A 24,872-nucleotide genomic window follows, 5' to 3' on the forward strand; every position below is an offset into this window, starting at 1 on the left:
CAGAAATGGAGATGTTCACTGATGACTGCACAGTGTTCAGCGCCATTCACAACTCCTCAGATAATGAAGCAGTCCGTGCCCGCATGCAACAAGACCTGGACGACGTTCAGGCTTGGGCTGATAAGTGGCAGGTAACATTCGCGCTACAGAAGTGCCAGACAATGACTATCTCCAACAAGCAAGAGTCTAATCACCTCCCCTTGACGTTCAATGGCATTACCATTGCCGAATCCCCCACCATCAACTTCCTGGGGGGTCACCATTGACCAGAAGCTTACCTGGACCAGCCACATAAATATTGTGGCAACAACAGCTGGTCAGAAGCTGGGTATTCTGCAGCGAGTGTCTCACCTCCTGACTCCCCAAAGCCTTTCCACCATCTACAAGGCACAAGTAAGGAGTGTGATGGAATACTCACCACTTGCCTGGATGAGTGCAGCTCCAACAACACTCGAAGCTCGACACCATCCAGGACAAAGCAGCCCGCTTGATTGGCACCCCATCCACCACCTTAAACATTCACTCCCTCCACCACCGGTGTACCGTGGCTGCAGTGTGTACCATCGACAAGATACACTGCAGCAAGTTCCCCTCCAAGTCACACACCATCCTGACTTAAGTATATTGGCCGATCCTTCACCGTCGTTGGGTGAAAATCCTGGAACTCCCTCCCTAACAGCACTGTGGGAGCACCTTCACCACACGGACTGCAGCGGTTCAAGAAGGTGGCTCACTACCACCTTTTCAAGGGCAATTAGGGGTGGGCAATAAATGCTGGCCTTGCCAGCGACGCCCACATCCCATAAACGAATAAAAAAAAGGCTAGCAATGTTACAAACACAGGTGGGCAAACACAATTACATCTGAAAAGAACAGGTTTTGGAGTCACTAACTATACAGTGAGCACAGGAACTCCCCACTAGTCTGTTCAGGTAGTGTTTTCCTTCCATGAATGTACCAGAATGGGAACACTTTCACAAATAGTGCCTTATCACAGCTCTTGCTGCTTTCTCGAACTTACAACAAATGACTTAGTGTCAGCTATGGCTCAGCGGGAGGCACTCTTGTGCTCTGAGTAAGATTATGGAAGGTTCAGGCTCGGCTCTAGAGACTTAGGGCAGGATTTTCATTGGGCCGTGGAGTCGGGAATGGAGGCGTGGGGGGGGGGGGAGTTAAAATCCCGAAATTGGGGGTCCCGACCCCATCCCGCACCCAAACCCGCCTCCATGCCAGTTTCAAAGGAGGCGGGTACCCGACCCGCACTGGGACCCGCCTACCCGAGGCGGGAAGGGATTAGTGCCCACTAACTGCCTGTTAACAGGTAGTTTTTAGCCTAATCCCGATTTTTAAGGTTGAAGTGTGGGATTCCCAACGGCTCCAAACCACGGCAAGTTAGAGGAGGCGGGCCGTCGGGTTGAAGGACTTGAAGGGGTCGAGATATCGGTGTTCAGGTGAGTGATGTGTGCATGAGTGCAAAGGTAAGTGTGTTTGGTGTGTCTATAGTGATAAAAGAAGCTTAAAATACCTTTTCTTACCTTTTCAGCCTTCCTTCCTCTAGGTCCCGGGAGTCCCTCATCTCACCGGCCCAGAAAGCAGAATGCCTGTGAACTGTCAAAAGTGACAGCCTTCAGCTTTCTGTGCAGGAGAGATTTCTAACTGAGTCTGTGGAGAAGGACTCAGGTTAGAAGTAAGACTGTCAGGCCTAGAAATTCAGTTGGTTGCGCCAGCAGTTAGCGCCTTAAGAGAAGTGAATTTCGGGCGCTATGAGTGTAGCGCCCGGGCGCAGCGCAGTTTGTGCCTCGCCCCAAATTAAGTGGACCCTTAGCGCCGGCATAAAGTTTAGCGCCTGCCCGGCTGCGCGCGCAGAAAATGACGTCACATCCTCGTGCAACGCCCTTTGCGCGCCCCGATTCCAAACTTCAGTCGGACCGCCCCATTGTGCGGCTGGCAGCCAGAGCGTTTGTAAAATGGAACGCAACACAGCCGACGCGGGCCCCGGGGAGCGCAAATTAATGGGCACGTACCCTGCAGTATAAAGGGCAGCCATTTTGCAGCAAACACTCTTGTGCAACGGATTTCTGGACACACAACAAGGAGGAGAGCTAACTGGTTTCGTGCAGCAATAGCTCAGGTATTTTTGGACTCAGGCCAAAGCGCTGCAAGTGCCCTGTTGGTAATTTGACTGTTTGCCTGCATTTGATGGGGGCTGCATGGGGTGCCAACGCGGAGTTTCAGCGCCATGTGCGTAGGGCTCGCAGATGCGGGGTCAGAGGGGCAGCCCTGGCTAGAGGCAGAGGGGGCAACAGGCATCGGCAACATAGGCCTTACCCAGTCAGGGTATACCGCCAGCAGCGCTCCTACCTCACCATGAGTGGCGCGCGATGTGTAAGAAGGCTGAGATTCCGAAAGGAGGTGGTTGCAGAGATCTGCCACCTGCTTCGCAGAGATCTGCATCCAAAGCTCAGGTGCAGGACGTCTCTGTCGGTGGAAGTGAAGGTGACGGTGGCATTGAACTTCTATGCCACCGGCTCCTTCCAATCCACTGTTGGGGACATAGCGAACATATCCCAGTTCGGCGTGCATCGCTGCATCCGCCAGGTGACCGATGCCCTTTTCAGAAGGAGACGCCAATTCATCTCCTTCCCCATGGCCCTGGAGAGCCAGCATCAGCGTGCAGTGGGATTTGCTAGGCTCGCGGCCTTCCCCTTGGTGCAGGGCGCCATTGACTGTACGCATGTGGCTTTGCGGGCACCTCTGGAGCATGGCGAGCAGTATCGCAACCGGAAGGGCTACCATTCTCTCAATGTGCAGCTGGTGTGTGACCACAAGCAGCGCATCCTGGCTGTCAATGCCTGCTTTCCAGGCAGCTGCCACGATGCCTTTATCCTGCGGCAGAGTACTGTGCATGACATGTTCGAGGCACAGCCTCCCCCAAGAGGATGGCTACTCGGGGACAAAGGCTATCCTTTGTGTACCTGGCTCATGACCCCGCTCCGCGCGCCCAGGACCGCTGCTGAAGAGGCATACAACGAGAGCCATCAAAGGAGCAGAAACATCATCGAGCAAACTATTGGGGTCCTCAAGCAGCGGTTCCGCTGCCTTGATCGTTCCGGCGGATCTCTGCAGTATTCGCCGCAACGGGTCTCCCAATTTGTCGTAGTTTGCTGCATGCTACACAACCTGGCTCTCTGCAGGATTCAGGCACTGCCACCTGACGTTGGACCACCACCTCAGGAGGAGGAGCAGGAGGAGGAGGAGGAGGAGGAGGAGTACGTTCCCAGGAGGGAGCGACAAGGTCCAAGGGCCGTCCGTCGCCAGCTTATTGAACGTAACTTCTAAGCCCCCTGTCAGGGAATGCCTTGTGGCCATGAAGCAAGATGAATGCAGCCGCTCCGCAAGCCCTCAGCCGGCGAAGGCAACAAAGAGTAACAAGAACAACCATGGACACTGTCTGAATAAAGATAAATTTATATTTGGCAAAAATGAAACCCCTTCCCACATGAATCCCAAAAACAAGCAACGGCCCCCACAAAAAGTGCAACAAACGACTCACTCCCACAACCTGGGGAGGAGTAACTCCACACTTGAACAAACCAGGCCTCAACCTCGGCCTTAACGCAAAAAACATACCCATAAACAAAACAACCATGGGCAAAATAAAGATGTCCACCGCCATATAAAATGAAAGCTGGCCACACCCTCTACTTAGTGGCCCGCGAGGGCGAGACCTTGTCCAGCCTTTTGGCGCCCCTGCCCGGCCTGCTGCTCCTCCGCAAGCTCTGCCCAGTGGCTGCTGCGAGGCTGGGGGAAGGCGCCTGAGGGTCAGATGTCCTTCCGCCAGATGGCCTTGGGGGGCGGCCTACACGGGCTTTGGGCCTCGAGGGGCTGGCTGTTGATTGGCGCACATGTGCATGCCCACCATCAGCTCCAGCCGCTTGCCGTTGACGCTCCACTGGGGGAGTGGCGGCGGCGGATGGCGCAATGTGGGTAAGCTGGCGTATTGGAGGAGCTGGCTGGTGATGTCGCACGCTGGCACTCGCCCGGGCACGCACTGCACGATCCGCACCAATCAGCCGAAGGGCGGATCGCTGTGCTGCTGCAGCGCGGCGGGTGTCCTGGAGATGCCTGGCTGAGGCAGCGCGTGTGGCAGCAGTGAGTGCCCCTGTTGCCCTGGTCTGCGCCCGCATCACATCTGCCACTGACTTGACGGCATCAGCCAGCGACTCCATCGCCGGAGGCATCCGTTCCACTACCTCCATCATCATCCGGCCACTCTCGGCATTTGATGCCCCAAACTCCCGCACACTGGTCGCCAGCGACTCGATGGCCTCAGGCATCTGTCCCACCACCTGCATGAGCTCTGTGTGGCGGCGGTCCGAATCCTCGGCCATTTTGTCCAGCTGGCGCGCCTCCTCCGAGGTGAAGGTGGCTGGACTGGAGGCGGGACTCTCCCGCTGGGGAGCAGGGGTCCAAGCTAGGCGACCCTTGGCACGTTGCTGGCGCCGAATGTCCGCAGCAACTGCACTCCCCTCCGATCCTTCCCCCCTCTGGGGGGAAGGCCGCGGCCCACCCGCAGCCCTCCTGGGTGGCTGGACGCCACTGGTCGCAGCAGCTGCACTCCCCTCCGAAAGTTGCTCCAGGCTCTCGTCCAGGGAAGACTTGTCCAACACTTCGCCCTCTGCTGCGGGACCTGAGTCCTCCCCTGATGGTCCGGGTTGCTCTTCCTCCTCCTCCTCCTCCTCCTCCTCCTGTTTGGAGGGGCTGTCACTGGCAGCTTCAGGGAGCTCTTCATCACCAGCTGAAAGCAGGAAGGCACAAGAGTAGCTTCAGAGTGAGGAGAGGGCGTCAGCGAGGGAGTCATGACTGGTGGCATTCAGCGCATTGGTGGCACAGTGGCAAAGGAGGTAGCTCGGATGCGCAAGTGCGACGAGAGAGGGCCAAAAGGCAAGGTCCTTACCATTGCCGGGCAGCGGAGGGTCGGCTTCTCCGCACGCTCTGGGCACAATCACGCGGCCTCCCATGAGGCCACTCACGCGCTCCTCCAGGGGCGTGAGCTTCTGGAACTTGGCGTGGCCTCCCCCGGTGATGTCGCGGCGCTTGCGATTATTCGCAAGTTTAGCCTGCAAGAGAAAGGACGGGCTCTAAGTACGGTGTGTAGCCGTGACGTAGTGTGCACTGCCTCCCATGGTGGAATAGCTTGGCCAGAGTGTAGCCCTGATCTAGTGTGCACTGCCTCTCATGGTGGAATAGCTTGGCCAGAGTGTAGCCCTGATCTAGTGTGCACTGCCTCTCATGGTGGAATAGCTTGGCCAGAGTGTAGCCCTGATCTAGTGTGCACTGCCTCTCATGGTGGAATAGCTTGGCCAGAGTGTAGCCCTGATCTAGTGTGCACTGCCTCTCATGGTGGAATAGCTTGGCCAGTGTGTAAAGTGCAGAATGTGCAATTGATGCTCATGACTATCCCAAAGCTGCTGGCTGAGGGCTGCCCATTAGGCCTTTCAGGTCCCTTTGCCCATCATGTCAGGTGTACATGCAAGAATGAGGAGGAGAGTGGAAAGGGTACTCACCCTGACAATCCTGGTCAGGTCATTGTATTTCTTCCGACATTGCACCTTGTCCCTGGGGGCATCGCCGTAGGACGACACCCTGGTGGCAATCTCCCTCCAGGCTTTGGTGTAGACGCGGTGGGTGGGATTCCTGCCATTGTCTGGGAACAAGATCCTGCGCCTCTTCTCCAATGCTGTCAGCATGATATCCAGATCACGCTCTGAGAAGCGCAGGGCACGCTCACGGGCCTTATCATGCGTTGCCATGGCTCCTTGGCCTCAGCAGCAGTGTTGAGGCCTAGTTTGAAAGCTGCAGAGTGCAGGGCGTGGCAGCAGACCAAATCGTCCCTTCCCCCTTTAAGAGCTGGCCGGCGCCACGGGGTCTGCTGTCAATCAAAAAATGACCGCACCCGCGCTGTGCCCCGCCTCGGCGCTATCCCTCTGCACCGCCGGCTTAGCGCCTAAAGATAGTCGTGTAACGCCTCTTTTAGCGCTCCAGCAACCTCTTAGGTCGAAGCAACTGAATTTCGGCGAAGGGGGCGCAACTTTGGGGCGGGCGCTAAAGTCGGGCGGGCGCTAACGTTAGCGCCCCAAAACTGGCAAAACTGAATTTCTAGGCCTCAGTGTTTGACAGCTTCAAACAGCTGTGAAACGCTGATATTTCATCTGTCAAAACCTCTTGACAGATGAAATTTCAGTCTGTGACATCACCTGTTGCCGGGTGGCCCTTAATTGGCCTGCTGAGCCCGCCCAATCAAGTTAAAATCGCGTGGATTGGCTGCATCTCAATGGAGGCGGGACTACATCCCCGAAAGTTGTAGTCCCGCCTCCTACCTGACTCCTGAGTTAAAATCCTGCCCTTAGACTTGAGCACATGATCCTGGCTGACACTCTAAATAATTAGAATACTCCTGTGAGGCGCCTTGGGATGTTTTACTACGTTAAAGGCGCTATATAAATACAAGTTGTTGTTGTTGTCCTGGTGTAGGACCGATTCCCCCTCCCGACCCCAAACTGGCAACTCACTGTGTAAACACTGACCAATTCTACCAAATTCCCAAACACATTGCACCAGTCAAGATGATGTGTGGCTGAGAAACTGACTGGAAATGTAATTTCTTTTTAAATCATAGAATCTTACAGCACAGAAGGAGGCCATTTGGCCCATCATGCTTGTGCTGGCTCTCTGAAAGAGATCTCCAATTAGTCCCACTGCCCCCGGAACCCTGCAAATTTTTCCCCTTCAAGTGTTTATCCGATTCACTTTTGAAAGTCACTAATTGAATCTGCTTCCACCGCCCTTTCAGGCAGCGCGTTCCAGATCGCAACAACTCGCTGCGTAAAAAGGATTCTCCGCACTTCCCCCTCTGGTTCTTTTGTTTGTCCGATAAGCCGGTGTGAAGTCACTGCAGCCTCTTGTCCCCTAGACCTGCAAGTTTATTAACCAAGCTGTTCATTTCCAGGTAACTATTCCCACCTCAGCCTCTCCGACTCAGACGGAGCGCGGTTTTTAAAAATGTTCGCTGAGGTTTTTGAAACCAGAGCAATCCGCCCGGTGAAGAATTTCAGTCAACCTTTGGACATCAACCTCACCCTCAATCTGCACGCGATCCTGGGCCTGGTATGGACACTCGCAAAACCCGCACTCTTCTTACACTTTGAAGAAACTTTGGCTAGAACTTCCAGATGTTAAATTTTGATACCTCTTTTACTTTTACTCCAAGGACGAGAAGCAAGAAACCCTGACGACCTACATCTGGATGGAACAGGTACGTGATTGGGTTCGGCTGAAGAAAGAAAGAAAGACTCGTGTTTCTACAGCGTCTTTCACCACCTCAGGATGTCCCAAAGCGCTTTACAGCCAATGAAGTACTTTTTGAAGTGTAGTCACTGTTGTAATGTAGGAAACGCGGCAGCCAATGTGTGCACAGCAAGCTCCCACAAGCTGCAATGTGATAATGACCAGATCATCTGTTATTTTGTTAGTGATGTTGGTTGAGAGATGAGCAGTCTCGCCATGAGTCTGATAGGTCGTGGGTTCGAGCCTCACTTCATGAGGTTGGTGCACATTAACCAGGCTGATGCTCCCAGTGCAGTACTGGGGGAGTGCTGTCTTCATGATGAGATGTTAAACCCAGGCCCCATCTGTCCTCTCAGGGCACTATTCGAAGAAGAGCAGGGGAGTTCTTTCCAGGTGTCCTGGGCCAATATTTATCCCTCAACCAACACCCGATAACAGATTATCTGGTCATTATCACATTGCTGTTTGTGGGAGCTTGCTGTGCGCACATTGGCTGTCGCGTTTCCCACATTACAACAGCGACTACACTTCAAAAAGTGCTTCTTTGGCTGTAAAGTGTTTTGGGATGTCCTGAGGTTGTGAAATTCGCTATAGATCCAGAATTTGCTGTAATTGGTCAACGAACAGCGCTCGCCGTTAGTTAGACGCACCCTTTGCCCGTTTATTCTCCGTGATATGCTCTTATCTTCTATGTTTCTATGGCCAATTCATTAAATATATTCAAGAAGGAGTTGGATATATTTCTTAAGGCTAAAGGGATCAAGGGATATGGGGAGAAAGCAGGGACTGGGTACTGAATTTGGATGATCAGCCATGATCGCATTGAATGGCGGAGCAGGCTCGAGGGGCCGAATGGCCTACTCCTGCTCCTATCTTCTATGTTTCTATATTTTGCGCTGGAAGTGCGAGATGGAAATGCCCTCTACAGGGCATCTGAGATCTGGGTGAACAGGACAAGCAACTGGGTATCTCCTTAACCAATCAGATTGAAGGACCGTGCAATGAACAAGGAAGTGTATGTTAGAGTGAGTGAATTCAATGTCAAATCAGGTACAGACCAAGAAATCAAGAGAGGGAAAGAAAGATTGGATTAAGCGAGCCAGCAAACAGAGACAGAAAGAAAAAGTAAAAATAATTTCTTTGGCTTTTAAATTTAATTTTAAATCTCCAACTACAATTAAAACCTGAAGGAATGAGACTCCACACTTGTTAATTTTCAGTGCCAGAGAGGTTGACTGGCAGTAATTAACACTTATCATGCCATTTAAAGGGTACTTAGACTTGAAATGACTTGACTTAACTTCCTGTGGTGAGTTTACTTTGTATCTACGTGCGAGCACAGGAACGTCGTGCCACTCAATGCACTTGAAATGGGGAACCACACAGTGAGATGTCCTTTTCGCAAAGCTAATGGTGGAGCGCCGCATCTCTGAAAGCAACTCTGCAATTTCCGTCTTTAATTGCGTACCTGCCCCGCGCCTGCAGTTGCTGTGGCATTTGCGCATAAATAACGGCGAGCGCCATTAGCCCCGCCGTTATTTTGACAGCAGTTTTTGGGGTTGTAGAATTGCAAGACTTTCTTCCCCCTTATCTTGAGCTGTGGCTCCAGCTACCTCGCAGTTGCGATTTGGTTTGCGAGGAGGTGGGCTCCCGCACATTGCCCCAGGGCGCCACGATACTGCGAGTAATCGGGGTACAGTGGCACAGTGGTTACGTCACTGGGCTAGTAATCCAGAGGCCTGGACTAAAGATTCAGAGACATGAATTCAAATCCCACCACTGGCAGATGGGGAATTTAAATTCAGTTCATTAAATAAATCTGGAACAAAAAACTAGCATCAGTAATGGTAACCATGAATCTACTGGATTGTTGTAAAAACCCATTTGGTTCACTAATGTCCTTTAGGTGATTCCAGAACCAGGGGTCACAGTCTAAGGATAAGGGGTAAGCCATTTAGGACAGAGATGAGGAGGAATTTCTTCACCCAGAGAGTGGTGAACCTGTGGAATTCTCTACCACAGAAGGCAGTTGAGGCCAATTCATTAAATATATTCAAGAAGGAGTTAGATATATTTCTTAAGGCTAAAGGGATCAAGGGATATGGGGAGAAGGCAGGGACAGGGTACTGAGTTTGGATGATCAGCCATGATCTCATTAAATGGCGGAGCAGGCTCGAGGGGCCGAATGGCCTACTCCTGCTCCTATCTTCTATGTATGTTTCTAGGAAATCTGCTGTCTTTACCCGGTCTGGTCTATATGTGACTCCAGACCCACAGCAATGTGGCTGTCCTCTGAAATGGTGGTTCACCACCACCTTCTCAAGGGCAATTAGGGAAGAGCAATAAGTGCTGGCCTTGCCAGTGATGCCCACATCCCATGAATGAATACAAAAAAACTAACCAGTAAAACCTGAGAATCAGGGTTGTGAACATAAGAACATAAGAAATAGGAGCAGGAGTAGGCCAATCGGCCCCTCGAGCCTGCTCCACCATTCAATAAGATCATGGCTGATCTGATCCTAACCTCAAATCTTCCATCACTCTCCATCCACCCGAGCCCATGTGATCTCCCGGGAGAGGCGAAAAACCAGATAAAAGACCCAATGGCCAATTTGGGGGAAAAAAATCTGGGAAATTCCTCTCCGACCCATCTAGGCGATCGAAATTCTTCCAGGAGATCACTCTGTCCCTATATTTTCTACAGTACTTACCTTCTGTAAAGGCGATCTCCACCCCAGCCAGGAACAGGAATAAAACCATCTCCTGAAATCTAACACAGAATTAGAACACAGTAGGAGCAGAACCAGGCTACACGGCCCCTGGGCCCACTCCACTACCCACAGGGCCATGACCATTCCGAACCTAGACTCATGTCCAATTTCCTGCCCGCTCCCCGTAACCCTTAATTCCCTTTACTTCTAGGAAACTATCTATTTCTGTTTTAAATTTATTTAATGATGTAGCTTCCACAGCTTTCTGGGGCAGCAAATTCCACAAACCTACCACCCTCTGAGTGAAGAAGTTTCTCCTCATCTCAGTTTTGAAAGAGCAGCCCCTTATTCTAAGATTATGCCCCCTAGTTCTAGTTTCACCCATCATCGGGAACATCCTCACCGCATCCACCCGATCAAGCCCCTTCACAATCTTATATGTTTCAATAAGATCGCCTCTCATTCTTCTGAACTCCAATGAGTAGAGTCCCAATCTACTCAACCTCTCCTCATATGACCACCCCCTCATCCCCGGGATTAACCGAGTGAACCTTCTTTGTACTGACTCGAGAGCAAGTATGTCTTTTCTTAAGTATGGACACCAAAACTGTATGCAGACATTCCCACCATTACATGGCTGTACAAAGACTTCTCCCTTCTCTTCCAGAGCTGGTTCCATGACTTCCTGGTGTGGGATCCATCGGACTTCAGTGGGAAGGACACTGTGGCCCTGCCTGCGGGGATGCTCTGGCTTCCTGACACCTGCATCATTGAGATGTAAGCGAGAATTAGCACGTTACCCTCACACCAGACCTCGGTGGCCAACGGTTTCTCAGCCAGGGCTGGGGGTGCACGGGTTCTGTATTTGAGGTCTGGGACTTTTCTTCGATGCCTCACTCCGAGTATTTCACCTGCCGGAAACTTACGGCCCCTCGAGCCTGCTCCGCCATTCAATAAGACCATGGCTGATCTTCAACCTTAACTCCGTTTTCCCGCCCGATCCCAATATCCCTTAAAACGTTCACTTGTCACTTCCCTCCACACATGCCGTGTCCCCCACTTGCTCAGTGATTCCAGCATAGGGATTGGAGGTACACAAACATGCGCACCCACACACCCCTAGACACACCCAGACTTCCCTCACACACACGCGAACATTCACACACAAGAACACACCAGCATCCATCCACTCATGCACAAGTGTACACACACACACACTTTCTCACACACACACAATGAGCGCAATTTTCACCTAACCCACCCATCGGGAAATTGCTGTGATCGGGTGCCATGCTGGTTTTACAGCCCCGCCCGATTATACTCACCATTGAAGTCAATGAGCGGGGTGTAAAACCACAGAATCATAGAATGGTTACAGCACAGAAGGAGGCCATTCGGCCCGTCGAGCCCGTGTCGGCTCTCTGCAAGGGCACTTCAGCTAGTCCCACTCCCCCGCCCTTTCCCCGTAGCCCTGCAAATATCTTTCCTTCAGGTACTTATCCAACTCCCTTTTGAAAGCTGTGATTGAGTCTGCCTCCACCACCCTTTCAGGCAGTGCATTCCAGATCATAACCACTCGCTGAGTAAAAAAGTTTTTTCTTATGTCTCCTTTGGTTCTTCTGCCAATCACCTTAAATCTGTGTCCTCTGGTTCTCGACCCTTCCGCCAATGGGAACAGTTTCTCTCTATCTACTCTGTCCAGATCCCTCATGATTTTGAACACATCGCTCAAATCTCCTCTCAACCTTCAGTGCTCTAAGGAGAACAAGCCCAGCTTCTCCAGTCTATCCACGTAACTGAAGTCCCTCATTCCTAGAATAGTTCTTGTAAATCTTTTCTGCATTTTCGCTAAGAGCTTTATGTCCTTCCTAAAGTGTGGTGCCCAGAATTGGACACATTACTGCAGTTGGGGCCGAACCAGTGTTTTATACAGGTTCATCATGATTTCCACACTTTTGCACTCTATGGGCAGGATTTTCATTGGGCCGTGGAGGCGGGATTGGAGGCGTGTGGGGGGTTAAAATCCCGAAATCAGGGGTCCCGACCCCACCCCGCACCCAAACCCGCCTCCATGCCAGTTTCAAAGGAGGCGGGTACCCGCCCCGCACTGGGACCCGCCTACCTGAGGCGGAAAGGGATTAGTGCCAATTAACTGCCTGTTAACAGGTAGTTAACAAGCAGTTTTTAGCCTAATCCCTATTTTTAAGGTTGAAGTGTGGGATTCCCGACGGCTCCAAACCACGCCAAGTTAGAGGAGTCGAGCCGTCGGGTTGAAGGACTTGGAAGGGTCGAGATGTCGGTGTTCAGGTGAGTGATGTGTGCATGAATGCAAAGGTAAGTGTGTTTGGTGTGTCTAAAGTGATTAAATAAGTTTTGCATACCTTTTCTTACCTTTTCAGCCTTCCTTTCTTTAGATCTCGGGAGTCCCTCACCTCACCGGCACAGAAAGCAGAATGGCTGCAAACTGTCAAAAGTGACAGCCTTCAGCTTTCTGTGCAGGAGAGATTTCTAACTGAGTCTGTGGAGAAGGACTCATGTTAGAAGTAAGACTGTCAGTGTTTGACAGCTTCAAACAGCTGTGAAACACTGATATTTCATCTGTCAAAACCCCTTGACAGATGAAATTTCAGTCTGTGACGTCACCTGTTGCCGGGTGGCCCTTAATTGGCCTGCTGAGCCCGCTGGGTGGGCTCAACAAGGTCAATCAAGTTAAATTTACGTGGATTGGCCACATCTCAATGGAGGCGGGACTACAACCCCGAAATGGAAATCCTGCCTATGCCTCTGTTTATAAAGCCCAGGGTCCCATAAGCTCTTTTTAACGGCTTTCTCAACCTGCCCTGCCACCTTCAATGATTTGTGCACATATACCCCCAGGTCTCTCTGTTTGTGCGCCCCCTTCAGGATTGTACCATTTAGTTTATATGTTCCACACCATCCCATGGGATTCCCACTCACCGAATTAGATCAAAATTACCCCCCATTCAATGTTTCATCTGAAAGACGGCACCTCCGGACGGTGCCGCCGCACCCTCCGTACTGGCACTAATAATAATAATACAACTTTATTGTCATTGTACAATGCACAAGTACATGAACAACGAAATGTGATCTTGCAAGCTCCCATGAGTCCAGTACAAATAACATTAACATTAAACGTAAATAGCACCGTCCTGGGAGAAGCAAAGCCACTGTGTCTGTGCGCGCCGCCATTCCATTTCCACCATTCTTCAGCCCAACGCCTGGGCCTGCTCACCAGCTGCCCCTCCTGGGGCTCCTTCCGTGACCTTCTCACCAACCGCCCCTCCTCGGGGCTCTTTCTGTGACCTTCTGCACCTGATCTTCTCTGATGGTCACCCCTCCAGGTACTAACCAGGCCTGGCTCTGCTTAGTTTCCAAACCTTGCCAGTGACCCTGTCCCTAGTCCCAGGAACTAGGAGTGTCAGTCTGGATTATGCACTCAAGTCTCTGGAGTGGGACATCAACCCACGACCTTCTGACTCAGAGGCGAGGGTGTTACCCACTGAGCCACAACTGACACTAAACCGTCCTCTCACCAGCTTGAACCTGTGGCTCCTCCTGATGTACGTGTTTAAAAGCCGACAGCAAAGAGGAGGAGGGGCACGTTAACCAATTAATTTGTTGTGTTTGAAACAGGGTGGATGACGATAAATCACCTGAGGCCCCGTACCTGTCCGTGCATCACACGGGGAGGGTGGTCTATGGGAAGCCCCTGAGGAGTGTCAGCTCCTGTAATATCAACGTCTTGTACTTCCCCTTCGACATTCAGAAATGCTCACTTACCGCTGGACCCATCACCTTTTATGGTAAAGATTCATTTAAGTATCATTATTTAGTCTGACGTCGACAGTAAAATGCAGATTCATACCTTAATTTCAGACACCTTAACTTAAATATATCAGCAAGAAGGCGTAGTCACTGTTCCGAGATCCGATAGACTGCACTCCAGTGAAGTCTAGATGATTGAGAAGACCCAACCCTTGATCAGGATTGGCAACACAGCACTAAACTGGTCTGAATTCAGCAATCTCACCTGGGGAGTAGACAGGACGGCTAGTGTGAGTCATGTCTTTGGAATATGGGATGTTCTTTTGATATTAGGTTTGAGATCTATTGTTGGGACAGTGTAGAGGGAGCTTTACTCTGTATCTAACCCGTGCTGTACCTGCCCTGGGAGTGTTTGATGGGACAGTGTAGCGGGAGCTTTACTCTGTATCTAACCCGTGCTGTACCTGTCCTGGGAGTGTTTTATGGGACAGTGTAGAGGGAGCTTTACTCTGTATCTAACCTGTGCTGTACCTGCCGTGGGAGTGTTTGCTGGGACAGTGTAGAGGGAGCTTTACTCTGTATCTAACCCGTGCTGTACCTGTCCTGGGAATTTTAGATGGTGACAGTGAAGAGGGAGCTTTACTCTGTCTCTAACCCGTGCTGCACCTGCCCTGGGAGGGTTTGATGGGACAGTGTAGAGAGAGTTCTACTCTGTATCTAACCTGTGCTGTACCTACCCTGGGAGTGTTTGATGGGACAGTGTAGATAGAGCTTTACTCTGTATCTAACCTGTGCTGTACCTACCCTGGGAGTGTTTGATGGGAGAGTGTAGAGGGAGCTTTACTCTGTATCTAACCTGTGCTGTACCTACCCTGGGAGTGTTTGCTGGGACGGTGTAGAGGGAGCTGTACTCTGTATCTAACCCGTGCTGTACCTGTCCTGGGAGTGCTGGATGGGGACAGTGCAGAGGGAGCTTTACTCTGTCTCTAACCCATGCTGCACCTGCCCTGGGAGCGTTTGCTGGGACAATGTAGAGGAAGCTTTACTCTGTATCTAACCCGTGCTATACCTACCCTGGGAGTGTTTGATGGGCCAGTGTAGAGGGAGCTTTACTCTGTATCTAACCCGTACTGTACCTGCCCTGGGAGTATTTGATGGGACAGTGTAGAGGGAGTTTTACACTGTATCTAACCCGTACTCTACCTGCCCTGGGAGTGTTTGATGGGACAGTGTAGAGGGGGCTTTACTCTGTATCTAACCCGTGCTGTACCTGCCCTGGGAGTGTTTGATGGGACAGTGTAGAGGGAGCTTTACTCTGTATCTAACCCGTGCTGTACCTGCCCTGGGAGTGTTTGATGGGACAGTGTAGAGGGAGCTTTACTCTGTATTTAACCCTTGCTGTACCTGCCCTGGGTGTGTTTGATGGGACAGTGTAGAGGGAGCTTTACTCTGTGTCTAACCCGTGCTGTACCTGTCCTGGGAGTGTTTGATGGGACAGTGTAGAGGGAGCTTTTCTCTGTGTCTAACCCGTGCTGTACCTGTCCTGGGAGTGTTTGATGGGGCAGTGTCGAGGGAGCTTTACTCTGTGTCTAACCCGTGCTGTACCTGTCCTGGGAGTGTTTGATGGGGCAGTGTCGAGGGAGCTTTACTCTGTGTCTAACCCGTGCTGTACCTGCCCTGGGAGTGTTTGATGGGACAGTGTAGAGGGAGCTTTACTCTGTATCTAACCCGTGCTGTACCTGTCCTGGGAGTGTTTGATGGGGCAGTGTCGAGGGAGCTTTACTCTGTGTCTAACCCGTGCTGTACCTGTCCTGGGAGTGTTTGATGGGACAGTGTAGAGGGAGCTTTTCTCTGTATCTAACCCCGTGCTGTACCTGCCCTGGGAGTGTTTGATGTGCAATGGTTTTCCAGCATCACAAACAGATTATCTGGTCATTATCATAATGCTGTTCGTGGGATCTTGCTGTGCACATATTGGCTGCCGTGTTTCCTACATTACAACAGCGACTACACTCCAAAAGTACTTAATTGTCTGTGAATGATGCAATTCCTCCCTCCCTCTCTCTAACCAAATCCCTCACCTTGCAGGCACAGACGTGCGACTGCACCTCGAACAGACGTCGGAGGAGATTACCTCCAAATGCAAGAAATTATTTGCAAGCCAAGGAGAGTGGGAACTGATCGAGATCAAGGCTTATGAGGATATTTTTCTGGACAACAGCGAAAGCTATCATTTTGTAGCCTTCGAGGTAAATCCACCTGGAGGGAAATGATGACATTGCGCTGCCTTGCCCCTCACCACAGCTCAGCGGGCTGAGGCAGTGAGTAATCGAGGCCCCAGGCTCAATGCACGGCCTATGCTGATCTCCGCGGGGATGGTAGTTTGGAGGTTGGGGGCCTTCATGGGCCTCTGCACTCCCGGGCTCAGAAACACACAGCACAGAAGGAGGCCATTCGGCCCATCGTGCCTGTGCCGGCTCTTTGAAAGAGCTCTCCAATGAATCCCACTCCTCCTGTTCTTCCCCCATAGCCCTGCAAACTTTTCCTTTGCAAATATTTACCCAATTCCCTTTTGGGAGTTACTATTGAATCTGCTTCCACTGCCCTTTCAGACAGTCCAATTATCTTAAGTCTATGTCTTCTGGTCACCGAACCTCCTGCCAGTGGAAACAGTTTCTCCCTCTTTACTCTTTCAAAACCCTTCATGATTTTGAACACCTCCATTAAATCTCCCCCTTTAACCTTCGTTGCTCTGAGGAGAGCAATCCCAGCTTCTCCAGTCTCTCCAAGTAACTGAAGACCCTCCGCCCTGGTGCCCATTCAAACCGCAGAGAGAGTGAGGGAAAGAAAAATCAGCCAGGGTTCCCGCTTCTGATCGCTGTCGAGTGACTCCTGCTGGAATATGCTCGTGTGTAGAACGTTGGGTGATGTCCGACGTTGGGCCTTCCTGTGATGCCCTCCATAGTTCAATAACCGGCCAACATTCACACACAAGGATGGCCATTTAGAGGAGGTTCCAAAGGGTTTCCAGCCCTGTAGAATCCTAGCCCAGCAAGGGTCAGAGCACCTTCAGGAGAGATGGGGACAAATCTGGAATGGAGGTTTAAACATTTTTTTCCCCTTATTAATTAATTCTGCTCTGCAATCTTTAATGGTGAGTGTGGGAGTGTGTGTAATTGAATATTATCCAGCATTACATAGAATTATAGAAATAGAATCATAGGAACTTACAGCACAGAAGGAGGCTACTCGGCCCGCCGTGTTTCCTGAAAGACCAGCCGTGCTTCGTCCTCCGTCCCTTGTCCGTAACAAAAGTTCTCGTCAAGCCCGACGGCCGCGCAGCGGTCTGGAGGTCCCGCGCAGGCCACTCAATGGCTTAACAATTAAAATAATGGCGCATGTGCGAGAAATTGAATGGGCTGAGCAGCCCGTTAAAGGGGCCGCACACCCAAAAAATAATTAGTGGCAACACTTGGGGGGAAAATTCGGCATCGCCCCATTTGGGGCACAATTATCGGCCGGGCGCAAAGTTTAGCGCCTGGCGCTAATTAACACCTCCGACTGGAAACTTGGCTTCTATCGCCCCTGGAGGTGATTGGAGCGCTAAATCAGGTGCTACACACCTCTCTTAAGGCGCTAACGCCGAGGAGCGAGGCGCTACCTCAGAGCGCTGGCGAAGCTCAGGTGATGTCGGTCAGCAATGGAACACAGACACACTGGCGCCGGCCAGTTCTTAAAGGGGAGGGTCGATCTTGCTCGCCATCCACACCCTGCTCATTGCAGCCTTGAATCTCGGCCTGGAGAGACCTGTACATCAAATCTGCTGGAAAGAACAATGGAGAGGCCCAGGGAAAGAGCTCAGAGTGCAGCCCTCATAGTCCCTTCTAAATCGATACAAGGAAGGTCAAATCAAAATGAACCTGCAAAGTGCTGCTCAGTACCCAAAACTCCTTCACACAGCGTTGAATCTCTCCAGAAGTCTGTCTCGCTCTCAGAATGTGTGGTGCAAAAATGTCGCTGACAAAAAAAGGCAGGAAGCGGCTGCCTTTAAATAGCGCTCCTCCAGTCCCTTCCCGACTGCAAAACGCTCCCCTCAACCTGTCGTTGCTAGCGACAGGCGGTAAGGCAGGGGGCGCCACTCAATATCCAGTCCGGGGCGCTACCGGGGCGTTGCACGCTCGACTGACGTAATGATCTGCGGGCGCAGGAGATCGTGGCGGTAGTGTTTAGTGCTGCCGCAAAATGTCTAGTTAATTTCGCGAGCGGCGCAATCATCGCCGCGCATGGGCGCTAGTTGCTTTGCACCCCATTAGCACCCTCTTAGGGTGCTAACAGGAGGTGCAATGCAACCGAATGTTTCCCCCATTGTCTGTAACCCTATACGTTCCTCAACCTCAATTACACAGAACGTGCGGCACAGAAACGGGCCATTCGGCCCAACTGGTCCATGTCGGTGTTTATGCTTCACACGAGCCTCCTCCCACCCACCTCATCTCACCCTATCAACATATCCTTCTATTCCTTTCTCCCTCATGTGGTTATCCAGCTTCCCCTTAAAGGCATCTATACTATTTGCCTCACCCACTCCCTGTGGTAACAAGTTCCACATTCTCACCACTCTCTGGGTAAAGAAGTTTCTCCTGAATTCCCCATTGGATTTATTAGTGACTCTCTTATATTTATGGCCCCTAGTTTTGGTCTCCCTCACAAGTGGAAACATCTTTCCTACGTCTACCCTATTGAACCCTGACGTAATTTTGAAATTATGGAGCATGAACGCGGTTACTCAACAAGCTTTTGCATTTATTTATTCACGCATTTACCATGTTGCTTTTGCCCAGTGACCGGGAGAAACCCTCAAAACTCCTCAGTTCCCACTCCAGAGACTTGAGCACTCACTCTAGCGCAGTGCTGAGGGAGTGCTGCACTGTCGGAGGTGCCGTCTTTCGGATGAGACGTTAAACTGAGGCCCTGTCTGTCCTCTCGGGTGGAATTAAAAGATCCTATGGCACTATTTTGAAGAAGAGCAGGGGAGTTCTCCCCGGTGTCCTGACCAATATTCATCCCTCAATCAACATCACTAAAAAAAAACAGACTATCTGACCATTCTCACGTTGTTCTTTGTGGGAGCTTGCTGTGCGCAAATTGTCTGCCACATTTCCTAAGTTACAACAGTGACTACAGGGGATTAAATACGTGGGGTTACAGGGATAGGGTGGGATATGTGTTGGTGTAGGGGTTACGGGGATCGGGTGGGATATGTGTTGGTGCAGGCTCGATGGGCTGAAATGGCCTCTATCTGCACTGTGGGGTTTCTGTGTGACTTCAAAAGTACTTCATTGGCTGTAAAGCATTTTGGAATGTCCTGAGGTTGTGAAAGGCGCTATATAAATGCAAGTCTTTCTTTTTTTCCATCTCTCTCCCTGCAGGTGACGATTAAGCGGAGGCCCATGTTTTACATTGTGAACCTGCTCATCCCCAGCACCTTCCTCATGGTGACCGACATCCTGAGCTTCTACCTCCCCACTCACGGTTTTGACCGTGCCTCCTTTAAGATGACCCTCATGTTGGGGTACTCAGTGTTCCTCATCATCGTGAAGAACTTGTTGCCCAGTAACTCGACCCACACTCCTCTGATTGGTAAGGCCTTGAGTTCCACCGTCCCTGCTCTCAACTCCTACTGAGGCCCTTGCCTCTCTTCCCTGCCAAAGGGCAGTATCTGATCATAAGAACATAAGAACATAAGAAATAGGAGCAGGAGTAGGCCAATCGGCCCCTCGAGCCTGCTCCGCCATTCAATAAGATCATGGCTGATCTGATCCTAACCGCCAATCCACTATCACAGAACCATCTCCTGAATCTAACAGAATTAGACACACGAAATAGGAGCAGGATCAGGCTACACGGCCCCTGGGCCCGCTCCGCTACCCACAGGGCCATGACCGATCCGAACCTAGACTCATGTCCAAATTCCTGCCTGCTCCCCGTAACCCTTAATTCCCTTTACTTCTAGGAAACTGTCTATTTCTGTTTTAAATTTATGTAATGATGTAGCTTCTACAGCTTTTTGGGGCAGCATATTCCATGGACCTACCACCCTCTGAGTGAAGTAGTTCCTCCTCATCTCAGTTTTGAAAGAGCAGCCCCTTACTCTAAGACTATGCCCCCTAGTTCTAGTTTCACCCATCATCGGGAACATCTTCCCCACATCCACCCGATCCATCATCGTCTCTGTGCACCAACTGCTGATTGGAATGGGTCGGTTACATACTCGGAGCTCTACCCACGATCAGCAGTTGCACGCACTGTGTGTGTGCCTGAGCGTGAGTATGTGTCTGTCACCTGAACTTTCAACTTTGTTGTTTGCGTGTACAAGTGTGTGTAACTCTGTGAGGGTGTTATATGAGTATCTGTGTGTGTGAGTGTGTTGGGAGTGTCTGTATATGTGTGAGTGTGTGGATCTCTGTGTGTTTGCATGTGTGTGTGTGTATCTGAAATAAAAACAGAAAAGGCTGGAAATACTCAGCAGGTCAGGCAGCATCTGCGGAGACAGAAACAGAGTTAACGTTTCAGGTCAAAGACCCTTCGTCATCGACCTGAAACGTTAACTCGGTTTCTCGCTCCACAGGTACCGCCTGACCGGCTGAGTATTTCCAACATTTTCTGTTTTTATTTCAGATTTCCAGCATCCGCAGTATTTTGCTTTTGTATGTGTGAGTATCTGTGTGTGTGTGTGTGTGTGTGTGTGTGTCTGTGTCTGTGTATCTGTGTGTGTGTGTGTGTGTGTGAGTATCTGTGTGTGTGTGTCTGTGTATCTGTGTGTGTGTGTGTCTGTGTCTGTGTATCTGTGTGTGTGTGTGTGTGTGTGTGTGTGTGTCTGTGTATCTGTGTGTGTGTGTGTGTGTGTGTGTGTGTGTGTGTGTGTCTGTGTATCTGTGTGTGTGTGTGTGTGTGTGTGTGTATCTGTGTGTGTGTGTGTGTGTGTGTGTGTGTCTGTGTATCTGTGTGTGTGTGTGTGTGTGTCTGTGTATCTGTGTGTGTGTGTGTGTGTGTGTGTGTGTGTGTGTCTGTGTATCTGTGTGTGTGTGTGTGTGTGTGTGTGTCTGTGTGTGTGTGAGTATCTGTGTGTGTGTCTGTGTATCTGTGTGTGTCTGTATGTACCATAGAATCATAGAATGGTTACAGCACAAAAGACCATTCGGCCCGTCGAGCCCGTGCCGGCTCTCTGCAAAAGCCCTTCAGCTAGTCCCACTCCCCCGCCCTTTCCCCGTAGTTCTGCAAATTTTTTCCCCTCAGGTACTTATCCAACTCCCTTTTGAAATCCGTGATTGAATCTGCCTCCGCCACCCTCTCAGGCAGTGCATTCCAGATCCTAACCACTCGCTGCGTAAAAAAGTTTTTCCTCATGTCACCTTTGGTTCTTCTGCCAATCACCTTAAATCTGTGTCCTCTGGTTCTCGACCCTTCCGCCAATGGGAACAGTTTCTCTCTATCTACTCTGTCTAGACCCCTCAGGATTTTGAACACCTCTATCAAATCTCCTCTCAATCTTCTCTGCTCTAAGTAGAACAACACCAGCTTCTCCAGTCTATCCACGTAACTGAAGTCCTTCATTCCTGGAACCATTCTTGTAAATCTTTTCTGCACCCTCTCTAAGGCCTTCACATCCTTCCTAAAGTGTGCTGCCCAGAATTGGACACAATACTCCAGTTGAGGCCAAACCAGTGTTTTATAAAGGTTCATCATAACTTCTTTGCTTTTGTACTCTATACCTCTATTTATGAAGCCCAGGATCCCATATGCTTTTTTAACCACTTTCTCAACCTACCCTGTCGCCTTCAACGATTTGTGTACATAGACCCCCAGGTCTCTCTGTTCATGCACCCCCTTTAGGATTGTACCCTTTAGTTTATATTGCCTCTCCTCAATCTTCCTACAAAATGTATCACTTCGCACTTTTCTGCGTTAAATTTCATCTGTCATGTGTCCGCTCATTCCACCAGTCTGTCTATGTCCTCTTGAAGTCTGAGAGGGGATCTCATTGAAACGTATAAAATTCTGACAGGGCTAGACAGACTGGATGCAGGGAGGATGTTTCCTCTGGCTGGGGGGTCTAGAACGAGGGGTCACAGTCTCAGGATACGGGGTAGGACAGTTAGGACTGAGATGAGGAGAAATTTCTTCACTCGGAGGGTGGTGAACCTGTGGAATCCTCTACCACAGAAGGCTGTGGAGGCCCAGTCACTGAATATATTTAAGAAGGAGATAGATAGATTTCTAGACACAAAAGGCATCAAGGGGTATGGGGAGAGAGCGGGAATATGGTATTGAGATAGAGGATCAGCCATGATCATATTGAATGGCGGAGCAGGCTCAAAGGGCCGAATGGCCGACTCCTGCTCCTATTTTTCTATGTTTCTAAGTCTATCACTCTCCTCCTCACAGTTTACTATACCTGCAAGTTTAGTGTCATCTGCAAATTTTGAAATTGTGTCCTGTACTCCCAAGTCCAAGTCATTAATATATATCGAGAAAAGCAGTGATCTGAGTACCAACCCCTGGGGAACACCACTGTATACCTTCCGCCAGTCTGAAAAACAACCGTTCACCACTACTCTCTGTTTCCTGCCACTTAGCCAATTTCGTATCCATGCTGCCACTGTCCCTTTTAGTCCATGGGCTTCAACTTTGCTGGTAAGCCTATTATGTGGCAATTTATCAAATGCCTTTTGGAAATCCATATACACCACGTCAACCGCATTGCCCTCATCAACCCCCTCTATTACCTCATCAAAAAACTTGATCAAGTTAGTTAAACACGATTTGCCTTAAACAAATCCGTGCTGGCTTTCTTCAATTAATCCACACTTGCCCAAATGACTGTTAACTTTGTCCCGGATTATCGTTTCCAAAAGCTTCTCCACTACCAAGGTTAAACTGACTGGTCTGTAGTTGCTGGGTTTATCCTTGCACCCTTTTTTGAACAAGGGTGGAACATTTGTAATTCTCCAGTCCTCTGGCACCACCTCCGTATCCAAGGAAGATTATGGCCAGTACCTCCGCTATTTCCTCCTTAACCCCCCTCAGTATCCGAGGATGCATCCCATCCGGTCCTGGTGACTTATCAACTTTAAGTTGAGACAGCCTTTCTAGTACCTGCTCTTTATCAATTTATATCTCATCCAGTATCTCCACTACCTCCTCTTTCACTATGACTTTGGCAGCATCTTCTTCCTTGGTGAAGACAGTTGCAAAGTACTCATTTAAGTACCTCAGCCATGCCCTCTGCATCCATGCGTAGGTCTCGTTTTAGGTCCCTAACTGGCTCCACCCCTCCTCTTACCATTAGGGATAGCATAAGATCCAAGGAGAGGACATATAAATTGGCCAGAAAAAGGAGGATTGGGAGCTGTTTAGCATTCAGCAAAGGAGGTCAAAGGGATTATTTAAGAGGGGGAAAATAGAGTATGAGAGTAAGCTTGCAGGGAACATAAAAACTGACTGTAAAAGCTTCTGTAGATATGTGAAGAGAAAAAGATTGGTAAAGTCAAGCGTAGGTCCCTTGCATTCAGAATCATGGGAATTTATAATGGGGAGCAAAGAAATGGCAATCGAATTAAATACATACTTTGGTTCTGTGTTCACAAAGGAGGACACAAGTAACCTCTCAGAGATATCGGGGAACATAGGGTCTAATGAGAGGGAGGAACTGAATGAAATCAGTATTTGTAGGGAAATGGTGTTAGGGAAATTGACGGGATTGAAGGCCGATAAATCCCCAGGGCCTGATAATCTACATCCTAGGGTACTTAAGGAAGTGGCCCTAAAAATAGTAGATGCATTGCTGGTCATCTTCCAAAATTCTATAGACTCTGAAACAGTTCCCATGGATTGGAGGGTAGCTAATGTTACCCCACTATTCCAAAAAGGTGGTAGAGAGAAAATGGGGAATTATAGACCGGTAAGTCTGACATCAGTAGTGGGGAAAATGCCCTAGCAAAACTGAAGTCAATGAGAATCAGGGGGAAAACACGCCACTGGCTGGAGTCATACCTAGCACAAAGGAAGATGGTTGTGGTGGTTGAAGGTCAATCATCACAGCCCCAGGACATCGCTGCAGGAGTTCCTCAGGGCAGTGTTCTAGGTCCAACCATCTTCAGCTGCTTCATCAATGACCTTCCCTCCAACATAAGGTCAGAATTGTGGATGTTTGCTGATGATTGCACAGTGTTCAGCACCATTCACAACTCCTCAGATAATGAAGCAGTCCATGCCCGCATGCAACAAGACTTGGATGACGTTCAGGCTTGGGCTGATAAGTGGCAGGTAACATTCGCACCACAGAAGGGCCAGGCAATGACTATCTCCAACAAGCGAGAGTCTAAACACCGCCCCTTGATATTCAATGGCATTACCATCGCCGAATCCCCCACCATCAACATCCTGGGGGTCACCATTGACCAGAAACTTAACTGGACCAGCCACATAAATACTGTGGCAACAAGAGCAGGTCAGAGGCTGGGTATTCTGTGGCGAGTGTCTCACCTCCTGACTCCCCAAAGTCTTTCCACCATCTACAAGGCACAAGTCAGGAGTGTGATGGAATACTCTCCACTTGCCCGGATGAGTGCAGCTCCAACAACACTCAAGAAGCTCGACACCATCCAGGACAAAGCAGCCTGCTTGATTGGCACCCCATCCACCACCTTAAACATTCACTCCCTCCACCACCAGCGCACCGTGGCTGCAGTGTGTACCATCTACAAGATGCACTGCAGCAACTCGCCAAGGCTTCTTCGGCAGCACCTCCCAAACTCGCGACTGCTTCCACCTAGAAGGACAAGGGCAGCAGGCGCATGGGAACACCACCACCTCCAAGTTCCCCTCCAAGTCACACACCATCCTGACTTGGAAGTATATTGACCGATCCTTCATCGTCGCTGGGTCAAAATCCTGGAACCCCCTCCCTAACAGCACCGTGGGAGTACCTTCACCACACGGACTGCAGCGGTTCAAGAAGGCGGC

General features: G+C 50.3%; 1 protein-coding gene across 1 annotated transcript in view; it reads left to right on the forward strand.

Moving 5' to 3' along the window:
- LOC147115437 (5-hydroxytryptamine receptor 3A-like) overlaps window positions 1-24,872 on the forward strand; it is a 42,873-nt gene that overhangs the window by 10,222 nt on the left and 7,779 nt on the right. Inside the window, exons 2-7 of the mRNA XM_085989585.1 lie at window positions 6,996-7,167; window positions 7,271-7,315; window positions 10,726-10,835; window positions 13,716-13,885; window positions 15,936-16,096; window positions 19,277-19,487. Coding sequence (XP_085845711.1) covers window positions 6,996-7,167; window positions 7,271-7,315; window positions 10,726-10,835; window positions 13,716-13,885; window positions 15,936-16,096; window positions 19,277-19,487 — 869 coding nt within the window. The remainder of the gene's footprint in view (window positions 1-6,995; window positions 7,168-7,270; window positions 7,316-10,725; window positions 10,836-13,715; window positions 13,886-15,935; window positions 16,097-19,276; window positions 19,488-24,872) is intronic.

Source organism: Somniosus microcephalus, chromosome 6 (assembly GCF_052327205.1).
Source record: "Somniosus microcephalus isolate GS21.2 chromosome 6, FLI_Smic_1.0, whole genome shotgun sequence".
In the NCBI taxonomy this organism is placed as follows: Eukaryota; Metazoa; Chordata; class Chondrichthyes; order Squaliformes; family Somniosidae; genus Somniosus; species Somniosus microcephalus.